Source organism: Mchenga conophoros, linkage group LG23 (assembly GCF_057382185.1).
Source record: "Mchenga conophoros isolate Kocher_MC1m ecotype Shallow Benthic linkage group LG23, M_conophoros_male_GT1.1, whole genome shotgun sequence".
Classification (NCBI taxonomy): Eukaryota; Metazoa; Chordata; class Actinopteri; order Cichliformes; family Cichlidae; genus Mchenga; species Mchenga conophoros.
The window spans coordinates 17,281,500-17,293,812 of record NC_140547.1 but is presented as its reverse complement, the minus strand read 5'-3'; the positions used below and the strand labels follow the sequence as shown (position 1 = coordinate 17,293,812).

At 37.6% G+C, this 12,313-nt stretch overlaps 1 protein-coding gene across 3 annotated transcripts in view; it reads left to right on the top strand.

The window, feature by feature from the left end:
• mcf2l2 (MCF.2 cell line derived transforming sequence-like 2) overlaps window positions 1–11,912 on the top strand; it is a 113,701-nt gene extending 101,789 nt beyond the window's left edge. For 2 of the 3 annotated variants that reach the window (XM_085265685.1, XM_085265684.1), the window contains 2 exons: window positions 5,176–5,249; window positions 7,177–11,912. In XM_085265685.1, coding sequence (XP_085121811.1) covers window positions 5,176–5,249; window positions 7,177–7,265 — 163 coding nt within the window. In that variant the 3' untranslated portion in view covers window positions 7,266–11,912. The remainder of the gene's footprint in view (window positions 1–5,175; window positions 5,250–7,176) is intronic. The other variant, XM_085265686.1, reaches the window with a different exon arrangement.
• Window positions 11,913–12,313: the final 401 nt, after the last annotated feature.

Genomic DNA, 12,313 nt, shown 5'->3' with positions numbered 1-12,313 from the left:
TGCACTAATCATCCAGCTATCAGTTCTTTAAAAATGGAACCATTCTGTGTCCTTTTATTCATGCATATCTGACACCAAAATCGTGTGCTTGATTGAAATAGTCTTTGTACCAACGGATTTCTATGGAGCTATTTTGTTAATTGTAATTGTGAAATTACCAGTCATTTCTGACAGTGTGTCTTTGTGTCACCCTCATCATTGTTTGTCTTTTGTCTGTTCAGAAAGCATCAGCACAAAGACCAGTAAGTGTTAAAAAAAATATATGAAAAAAGCTGTTAACAGCCTGGTGCAAAAGCTGTTCTGCGCAGTGGGAGTCTTTTGTAAAATAACCCATGAACTTGGGTACTTTTATGGCTTGAAGTTGGGCTATGGTTGCTTTGATTAACACTGAGCCTACCAGGTTTCATTATGTCTTTACAGCAGTAAGGTAATAGCAGTCTACTCAGCCTACAACATAGTGGATGAGTCCGACTACCATCACCATGGGAGTGACAACAGGCAGCAGCCACTTTATGGGCTGATAGCATTTGAAAGAGGGGAAAAGAGCAGAATCAGATAAGCTGAATCTATCCTTACTGACAAAGTACCAAGGAAAAAAGAAAATGAACCTTTCAGAAAGGCAATATTTCCATGCATAGCCCATGTGTTTGAGTGTATGACATTGAATTATTGTTATTGTTGATCTTGTGTATTTTTGCATAAGAATTTTGCAGTTCCACTGCTATCTGTAATCATTACCCACAGCACGGCTTCCCTGTTTAAAACTACCTTCAATTCAACCACATTAATCAAACAAGCTCAAGAGAGGAAATGAGACTTGTGCAACGGGATGCTTCTTTGCTGCCCTGTTCTATCTTCACAAGGATTAAAGGCTGAGAGTGACTCACAAGGAATTAAAATTTCATTGACTGTAACTTTATCCTGATGAAGCAGTAGGAACACAACAAAACGTGTGACTGTTGCTAAATCAAGGAAGGTTGCAGAAAACAATGGCTTCAGATTAATAATAAATCACTGTTTGATTCACCTCACCAACCCCATCTTTGCTTTTGACCTGACAGGGAAGCAGCAGCTACTGCCTGCTTGGATGAGCAGCCTCTAGAAAGTGAGCTGAAAGAATGTTTTGAGCTCATGCAAGCTCCTTGCATTAGAAAGTGATTAATAGTCTACGAGATAAAAGCTCAACTTGCTTTAAATATGCTCATTTTTCATCACCTCATGCATATTTCAGCCCTTAAAACAGTCTCCTGTCGACTCCATCTATGGATTTTTGCCGCTAAAAGGTCTCAGTCACTCATTCTCATCTCTGCTCTACGCTTGAGGAACATGAAGAATTCATAAGTTTTCTCTTTTCTTTGGTTCTATTGCTGTCATATAGAACACGACTGGCACAAAAAGGACTACTGCAGTGTCATATAAAACTCGATGTGTCCTGTATACTAATATATGTCCATTCATTTGTGTATGTCTTTGTTTACCTGGTGCACACTGTTTTTGTGTATTTAGATTGTCCACTGTGCATTTGTGTTGTTATGATTGTGTATGCACTGCTGAAGTCAGTTTTTCCAACAGGAACAGTACCATGCTTACTAACATACCCCCCACCCCCCACCCCGCCCCATGAGTGTCTTGCACCTTTCCAGATTTAGGCTTTCACTTCACGTCTGCACCACACGCAGTGTTCCTGTCCCTGTTCCTGTGGGTTTGTGTGGTATATTTGTCTAAAGGCTAGACAGCACACCCAGCCACACCCTGTCAACACTAATTTACATATGAGAGGAATAAACAGAGACGTACTTCACTCTAATGTGAAAGAGGAGAATCAAGAAACAGCTTCCCTACATCCTCTGTCAAATCTTCAGAACTGCCCATCCAGTGAAAGCCATTGGCACCATAATTCCAGATGGAATTAAAGTCTGTTGTCATACTAGCCTAAGGATTGCCATTCATGTCAGATTACACCTTCAGTGTGCACATATTCTTTTTAAAAACATTCATTAAGGCTTTACCTGGTTCACCTAATCATAATTTATTTGCAAAATTATGGTAAATATACCATAAGTAATATACATATTTCAGATTTCTAGTATGGTCTGTTAATATGACTAACTATATAGTAAGCTATGTTATGTGTCAGATAATAACTTTAAAAAAGCTCACAGGACTTGTAACCTTAAAAAGAAAGAAAATGGATTTTAGGCTCGTGTCTTAAACAGATCTCCTGTCTCCACTGACAGTAATGCATGTTTTGGCCCAGGTGATGATAGTAGTGGGATGCATTGAATGCACAACAGTCATCTTTCTGTCTTGTAAACTGTGTGACCATCACGTTCATTTCAGTGTTTATAAAATGAAAGTTATTATCGATCTGTCTTGGTTTTTTCAATATTTGGCCTAATGACTCAGTTTTCCTGGAGGCAGAAAGCCAGTGCAAAGATAAACATAGTTTCCTTGCACAGGTTGTCATAGGAGCAAATAGGATACCTTGGAAACAATAGGTGAAGAGATGATTTTTTAAATATAAACCACATAAGCATAACCTGGTGGCCTGGCAGTGTTGCTAATGTCCAGTGCTGGATCTTTTTAATGCAACTGATCAACAACGGTAGTCTTCACATAAAATCTAAATCTTTATTGCAATTATACTAAAAATACAATGAAATGATATATGGTTCCATTCAGTGCAAAGAAAGCAACCTAACTATCTTAAACTTTCATTCTAAGAACAAAAAATTAAAAAGAAGACAATTTCTAATAAGTAAATATAGTATAAAAATATAAATAAATATATATGCTGATGTTTATGCATTTGTGCTTGAGTCATTATTGATTGCACAGGTTAGTAAGGCGGGCATACCCTTCAGTTTTCATTTATTGTTTATTACTTATTATTGCAACAGCCCTGTGATTTATGCTGTTTTTCAGTCTTTGTTTTAGCATTCTGAAGAATGCTAATAACACTGATGCTCATATTTCAACTACTGTCTCTAATTTGAGGGAGGCACATGTTTTTTGCAAGGCTGACACAGTAGCAGCTTCAATTATTATCTATTTTTTTTTTTTTGTAATAGGATGACAGAATTTGGTGTGAGGAAAGACAGGAGGGTAATGACTCACAACAATTATCAGGCCAGCCACAAAGCTCATCAATGAAAGCTCAGAAAGAGTCCTGATCACCATCAAACAACAGTAAACTGCATTTATTTTATGTTAAGACGCTACTTACTGTAAAGTTCCTACCTTGCCACCTTCAACACTAAATAAATCAAAAGATGTGTAGAAGTTTAACAATGTGAACCCTGCTTGTGGCCATGAAAAACATCAGCAAACACTACGCTGCAGCACATGAGTCAGTTTTGTTCCCTGACTGATACATTTCATTGCAGTTTGGCAGTGCTGATTGCTGAATCAATGCAAGCACAAATAATGTCTGGGGGAAAAGCTGTTATCCTTCATATTTATGTGCACCACAGACATATTAATGCTTGATGTTACTCATTCATAATACTCTTCCAACTTTCCTGTGCACTAACAGCATCCCAGTCTGCACACCCTGTATATCTTTCCTGAAGAGGTCGAAATAGTTTTTCTGCTTGTAAAGAAGTCCTGCACAGCGTGCCTGCAGGGACATTTAAAAGATCATTGCTACAAAATTTCACTTACACCATGCAAAAATAAGCCTTTGGTAAAAGTTACTAAGGTTCTGATATCTGGGATTAGTAGCAGTGAAAGTCATGATAAAAGGGGTGTGTTATTTTTTTATTTTTTTATTTTTTAGCTAACTTTATAAAAACGCTTGGTTGGCTAGTAGTAGTTCACTGTTTTTATGAGGACCCAAACAGTAAACGGTAAAAAATAAACACATTTAATGTTAATTTTGCAGGATTTATTCCCCTAAAAGGCCTTTATTGGTTCACTTTTTGTTTTTAGTTTGTGTAGCAGCTACCAAAAACTCAGTAAATGACTATAAATTCAGAAAAAGGTCAGTGTAACCCATGCAATAATTCATTTATTTAGTTTCGATATCATTCTTCTTATATATAGGGAGATTATTTTCCTTTGAATTGTATGGAGCTACCAAAAGGTCACAATGGGATTTTTTTATTTTTTTATTTTTTTATTTTTTTGCATTACCTCTAAATAACATTTGCTTTTCTTCTGACTCACAGAGAGAGACTGAGCTGTATGATTATACAGAAGCATGTATTATTTAGTAGGCCACCACTGGTTGTGACAGCTGCAAGAATCAGTGCACCCTCGGCTGTGGCTGCCCTGTACCACCGCATCTAGAACGAAAACACGATCTCTTACTGACTGCTGCTGAGAAAGTCTGTAGTTTCAGCTGTGACTGCAGAAGTGGAATGACACGGCTGTCGCAGTGATTGTATTTGTGTTCATTACTGTGCTATCGTTTTTATAATTATGGCTTAAATTCGTTTTTATTTAATAAGTGAAATAATATGCACCAAGGGCTGTGTGTTATGCTGGAGCTACTGTATACCTGAACTCTTGTGCTTCACATGGTATGACTGCAAATATATAATACTATGTATATTTTTAACTTATTCTTTAAAAATAAGTAATGAATGCAAAATCATCAGGTGTCTCTCTGCACTCTGTGTTCTTTTGATCGGCACACTAGCTACACATATGGATTAAAAGGAACACAAGAATAATAAAAATGCTTCTGAAAGGGGCTGTGACCTTTCACAAGCTGAGCAGAATTGTATGCTTGCTGCTTTACAGGTATTTCATTTACAGTTTTTGACATTAATATAATATTTCAAATAACTTCCTGGCAGAGCCTAAAATAAACATTGGTGACATTTTGAAATCTATATTAAATAAAGTTCTAGCATCATTAGTCATGATTTTGTTTATGCTAAAACCTTCTTGTTCCCCTGTGCTGTCATACTTGGTCATTAATATGAACAGGCATTATCAGGATTCACTGAGAATTCACCATAACAGATAATTTCAGATTAATTTATGTGGTTAGTGGCTTTAATCCACAGACTTATTTTCCTGTAAAGTTATTATTTTTGTTTTTAACTTCCTTTGGTTCAGCAGTTTGCTTCTGGAAATGAATGACCTATAATAAAAAAGTATCGCTGCAATTACCTTACTCCTGTGTTTGAGTGAAGACCTTCCTCTCTATTGTGTTTCATGTCCTAGGCTAGTCAAGAACCTTTTAACAGAGAAGACAGGGTTGGTCCCATCCAGTATACTGCAAACAGCATCAGAAGGAGGTCACTCAATTCAGTAACAACACTGCAGCTTCTGACTAACCACTGGCAGCTTTGCTGTAACACACTCACTCACCACCCCCTCCATACCACCCATTAATCCCACTTCATCTGCTCCTCTCCTCACTCTCCGATGTTAGTTGCACCAAATTAACTGGGTGGTCCACCTGCTGTTGGAGAGGAAGGAGAAAAGGGATGAAGTGGAGGGGGATGGAAGAGTTTTGGCTTGAATGCAAATGCCACTGACTGAAGCACATTCATCTCTCTCTCTCTGTCTCTGTCTCTCTGATTGATGTTAGATAAAACTTCACTTGTTTTTTTGAATTGTCAATTTTAGGTAACTGATGTTTAGATTCAGACTTTGATACCATGAAATTAATAATTACCTGGGACATGGCAGACTATTTCCAGTTGCAACAATAAAGCTGTTACTGGCTTTCAATCAGGTGCTTTCACTCGTCAACTCTTTAGAGCAGTTAAATCAAGCTCTTTGTCATTTCTCCCACTTCGGGCAGGTGTGTAGAGTAGGTATACTTGACTAAGACCCCATAGAGGGAGGCTAGTTATGCTACTCCTGGGCAGATTCTGGGTGGAGCATAACTAAGTGAACATGAGCCAACCCAACTAGCATTAGCATGTTGCGGTTTTGCATAAAGTGGCTCCTGCTGCTAGTCATGCTCGCAGTATAGTTGTAATTTGAAGAATTAACCAGCTAGCTACTATAGCAGCTGGTTACAACTAGCACTGTTTCTGTCACAGATATCGTCTATATTCACTCAGCACACATTATTTTCTTTCCTGTATATCTATTCTTTCTTCCATCCCATTTACATTTGACAAATAAACAGACATTTCTCACGGCATGCTCACGAGGTTTGTGGTGACACGCTTTGTTTGACTAAGATGTTTTTAGTTTATGACAAGAAATTAAGCCAAAGGAAAAACTACTAGAAATCTTATCATTTATATTTGCTTAAAATGCATTCAAATAGTTTCCATATACTTGCCAACATATTTTTAAGCTGACTATTAGTAACATTTTCTGGGCATTAACTATCAGATACATCCATGTAAATCGGTAGCGTGCTGCAAGTAGCATGAGGAGTTTTGTGATTAATATGATTAACACACCAGCTACACGTGATTTAATGTTAATTTATGTTTGGGGAAATGCTTATGAGCTCCTCATACTTTATATCCACATAGAAAGGACTCTATACACAGCTTTAATATATTTCTATCTTTAACTTTGAGCACATATTGTTAATCTTAATACTGGGTTGATGAGATCAGGCATTCATAGACAAAGTGTATGCTTTTCCCACAGGATAGACCCTTCTATTTTTCCCCTCTCTCATTCTTTCCTCATCTCTGTCCTCTCTGTCCTTAATCCATCTCCCTACCATCTCAACGCTCCCATGCCGACTTGAAGGCTTGTCCTTGAAGTGTTTTTTTCTTTTTTTTGCTGTGGCCTTGCTTGTGTTGTTATGGTGTGTTCCCTCTTAAAAAGAACTACCTCTTCTGTCAGGTCACTTACCATCATCCTCTACTCCTTTTTATCATTTTCCTCTTTGTTTCTGTGTTTTTTCATACTTAAGGCAGACCCACTTCCATGCTCTAGCAGTTGACCTTCAGCATTTTAGTTAAGTGGAGCCCATTTACAAAAAGCTCTCTTCACCTGTCTGCACTGAGTGCCCTTATCTGCCTTCCCTATAATTTTCTATGCAACGAACTGGCTGATATTATTGCAGAGTCTGAATATTGCTCTATTATGTCTTCTTTTTTTAATGCTTGATTTTTTTGGGGGGTTCTTTTTTTATTGGAACTGCAGTCTGGGCTGTGCATCCTCATTCTTAAGTGCTGTTTGAATTTTGAATACTACATTTTGTAATGGCATCAACATTGACTTGATGCTTTCTTGTCTTTGCAGATATCTTCAGTGATCTGTGTACAGCAGCTCTCTCCGACTCTGAAAATGAAGCCAGTACATGGGGAGATGTGTCTCAGGACAGCAAATAAACATGGATGACCACTATAGTTCATTATATTTAACTACAAATATGGCTGATGACTATAACTGTAGGTTTTTTTTAACTGTAATTTCCTAAGCTGGACAATTCTAGGTTTTCTACTTGTAGCTCTTATTAAGGAATTTGCAAATATGGCCTGCTATTTGATTTTCAAATGTAGTTTTTTTAGAAAAAAGCCTGCCTGAATGCCACAGAAGAAAAGCCATATAAGGTTTTTAATTCAAGGAAGTGCCAGCATGTCTCTGTGGGGAACTGAAGCTTTCATGGATGCTGAACTGAAAGTTAAATCATTACTTTCTGTGGAGAATGCTGGATGCCTGGAAATGTAAAACCTTTTCTGACCTGGATAACCTTAGGGAAAGTGACAATTTCCATGTGCTGGTTGTAAGCAGGCTTTGGGGAGGCGGCCTGGTTTGCTGTTACCCTGCACTGAAGCAGAACTCTTTAAGATCAAATTCTTACACTGATGCCCAAATGTTTCAGCATTTCATGTTCAAAATATATATAATTAATTGCAAGTTGTTTTCTTTGGTTTTCTCAATCCTAGTGGAGCACGCACACGAATTATATCAAGTATAGAGTTGCTTCAGAGACTATTCTGACTACTCCTATGTTTTCACACTCGTACAGGTTTTCAACCACCATCATGTGTGTCCTTTGCATGTTTTCCCTGTGTTTGCGTGGGTTATCTCCGGATACTCCAGCTTCCTCCCACAGTCCAAAGACATGCAGTTAGTGAGGATAGGTTGACTGGCAACTTAAATTGCCCCTAGGTGTGGTTGCAGATGTGAATGTGAATGCAAATGGTTGTCTGTGTCTATGTGTTAGCCCTGCGACAGATTGGCCACCTGTCCAGGGTGTACCCTGCCTCCCGTCCTAAGACAGCTGGGATAGGCTCCAGCCCCCCTGCGACCTTGAAACGGATAAGCAGAAGAGAACGGATGGATGGAAACTTAAAAATCAAATATTACAAAACCGTCTTTGTCACTTTTAAGTTTGCTTTGTTAAGTTTCCGCAACCATTAGACATTAAGTAAATTTTCCAGACACCAAGCTACTTCTGAGTGTGTGGGAAGGGTCCATAGACCATGTAGATTGTTGCCGACATGGTTCATCTTTTGGCGGATTCTCCCATCAGTGACTGTTCTCACTCGGTTATGTAGTTTGCCTGAAATTATAACTTTAGGAATTGCTGGATTAGTTTTTTTTGTTTGTTTATTTCTTTGTTTTTCCATTTTACAATATTTAATGGCACTGAGGTCAGCTTAATTAATAAAGAAAAGTCTGATCCCCCCCCCCCCCGTGTATATAAATTCCTTGTGTATATTTAAATCTATTTAATAATAGGTCAGTGAATGGATCTGAATACTTTCTGAAGTAACTCTATTGTTTCAACTTCCCCACTGTCTGTTAGACTCACAAACAATGTGTGTAATTTGCCAAATGGCTGGAAATTACTCACCAAACAACCAGAGAGCTAGGGCTGAACACATCGGTTTGCTGAATGCAATAACATATGAATATAGCCTTTGTTTTTATGTCATACGGGGACAGAAACTGGAAGAAGACTTGAAGTCAATTTGTCTTCTGGTAACAAGTAAAGAACTGTGCAGATTGTGTATCATTAACTGTCTAAAAACAGCTTTTTGCTCCATGCAAAAACAAAGTTGATGAGAGTGGTGTGTTGATGAGACCTAAGTGCAAAGAGAAGGCTGTAATACTAAAAGAACTCAGCAGAACTGCAGAGTTGGATGTCACTAGAAGCAAACCCGTTTAATTTACACATATCTGTCTCATTGTTCATATAAAATGCATTCATTTGTTCAGTTTTAGTTCCAAAGTCTGCTGCTGTATCAGGGGTGCAAAATGTGGGGGAAAGTCATTCAAGAAGAATTTCTTTTATCAGTTAATGATAGCTAATTACTCTCTATCAGAAAATACATGAGAAGTAAAACAATCGTGTTTTCCATTTTATGCTCTATATAGCTTCAATGAATAGCACACAGAAGAAGTCAAAAGGCTTTTGATGGAGATGAAGCATTAATGTTTAAGGAAATGGAATTATCTCTACGATGTGTTGAGCTGCATGCCACCGAGATAAAGTAAGACTCATTTTTACATAATGAGATTTTCACTACCAATCTTGTTAAGAACATTTCACATTGATTCCCTGCATGCCAGCTGCTATTCAAAGACAGGACTTATGGTATTCATACATAGTTTCTGATTTGTGTGCATGCACTGTACAATAGCTAGAAAATGTGCTTTCTAAGCAATCTAATCCCAGATATGAGTTTCTGCAAGGGTGACTTCATGCCACTGTGAGAAAGCTCATTTTTAAATTGAGAACATTCCAAATATTGTATTAATTTACGCTCACAGATTCCCTATTGAGGAATTCTTTTATCTCTGTGTTTGTGTTGCCTTAACTAATTCGTAGAAGCATACTCACCGAGAAACCCAATTGATCATATTCCAACCTTGGAATTTATTGAAGGATTTCGTTTTTCTGCTGAATCCAAGCAATAGTTCAGCTTTGCAACATGTTATTGGATTCATGAGAGTTGTTTGAGGTCCAGCTGAAAGTGCTTACACCCGTGTTTTTGCTGCTGAGAAGTTAGCATTTGTTCCCACCTTCAGTTTTGTAGGTGAAATGCATTTCTCTGACAGATAGCACTCATGCCCTTTTTTCTCCCCAAAGTAAACTTCACTATGTTGTAGAAAAAGTCAGGGAAGTTTGTTTTTCTTTTTTCAGGGAAAATATTTTTAGTGAACAGCACCATTTTTTCTAAGGTTTCATAAGGTGTATAATGTTTTTTTGGTGTTGTTGTTCTTTTGGATCTGTAGACTGGACATAGGACTTGGTGAGGGCCACGGACGCATTTGACAAATGTAAACAAACATCAGTGTTAGCATAATTTTGAGGGATCCATTTTATGTATAACTGCTGTATTGCCGTACTCCATTGCTCCCTCACAGGCTTTTCAACACTGTATTGCATTTCTACTGCTAGGATGAATTGTATAGACTAGTCACTGCGGAAGCAGAACTGTAGCTGCAGATAAATGGCATATTATATCACAGCAAGGATAATGCAACACAAACGCTGCCATTCTGTCAAATGCTGCTGGCATTTCACACATGTACATCATGTCCCTTGGTTTGATGCCTCTGTGAATCAGCCATAAAGATATTTGAGACTGAGAGATAACTGTCCTTTTCTAAACAAAGAACACATCTGGAAGTTAAAAATGGAAAGCCATAAGGGTGTACTCACACCAGGCACAGTTTCCTACTACCATGCCTGGGCACAATATCCCCATTTCCTCACTGCCCCATGGTCATGCTGCTCTTAGCAACCTGGTCCAGTTCATCTCAGTATTTCAACTCAACTCTTTCCTGCTCACTCTGTGCATCATTCACACACACTTTTGAAAACAACGTTTAAAGAGCATAATGAGGTTCGTGATTTAATGTAGCTTAAAAGCAATATTTTGGGAGTTATGAGAAACTGCCCCCTCACATGCCTTGCAGATTACCTTACATGGTGATTTTTGCATAAATGATGGAGTTCTTTCTTGGGTGTGGTTTAATGATCGCTCTAGGTGGAATCAAGTACTGATTAACATACTGCTTAATATAACTGATACTCTCATTTTACTTGCACATATTGATTTAAGGACTTGACTATGTTTGACAAAGGTTGTGGTTTAGATTAAATATACCTCTTCATTATCTGAAATCTATGCGTTTAAAAGAAAATGATGGTTACCTAGTGTGGTTAAACACGTGAAATGGTATTTGTAAGTATGTATTATATGTAAATAGTTTAGAGTAAATTCATCTCATAGTTGCCATATATCTATATCATTGTAGCACCAACAACAAAGGAATTTTGAATGTATGTGTGAACTGCCAGTGTCTTTGTCAAAAAGGCATCATTTGACATCCTCTGAATGAGAACTGGCTGGAAAACGACTTATTTGATTTTCATTTAGATGGTAAATCTTAGAAATGGAAACAAGAAAACCAAAAGATATCAAACAGCAAAGTCTTCATACAATACATGTTAGAACATAAGATTGAACCTTGTTACAAACCACAAGTAAGTAGCGTTGATCAGTCTTTGAAAAGACAAGTTTAAGATGAGCAGTGGATGGATAGATGCTTAGAAGGGTTCATGGGTGGATGAGAAGTGAATGGATACATGAGAATTCCAAAGGATGGATGAGAAAAATTGGCTTGACAGACTGCTGTGTGACGGGCGAGGCATGGATAGATTGTTGGTTAGAAGAGTGAATGGACAGATTTGACGACACTGTAAATGGGTTAGCATTTGCAAGAGAAAGCAAAACTAAAGTGAAGTTGATATGCTTTGATATTCTGATTATACAGAAATGCAGTCCTCTTGAATATGCTGTATATTTTGTTCATGCTATGTTTAAAATATATCTTTGCAATGAAAATATTTCTCTTGTACTGCCATATTTAAGCATATTATAGAATGTATCAAGTCTGTATATTGTATCTGTCATCTGATGTACATATTGCATTGCTTTGTTGTGATAATATGCATTTGCAATGTAAATTTTGTCACAGTTTCATTTCTTATTTCAAATATATTCGATTATTCCTAACTTAGGCTAGATTGTTTTACTTCTGCTAAAAAAAAAAGTTTCTACATGTGCAAGAAAAGTATATGCAAAGTCTTTTTATAAAACAGGATAATTTTACTGCTGGCATTTCACAGAGCAATCTCTATTTCAATATCTGTTGTATTAGGGTCTCTCTCTCTCTCTCCCCCCCCCCCCCCCCCCCCCCCCCCCCCCATTATTCATTAGAGAAACCATTTTCACCCAGTAAATTAATGTAATCTACCAAATAACACACAGCAACTTTGGTAAGCACAAACAGAAGGTTCCAATCTATAAAAGAAGTGGCTTTGTTTCTGAATGGCCTCAAAATACATTGTTTGCATCTGTCTTGGGAATAATAAAGATTGTGTTAAAAAGTCCACAGATTGCATTTACCCCACAAT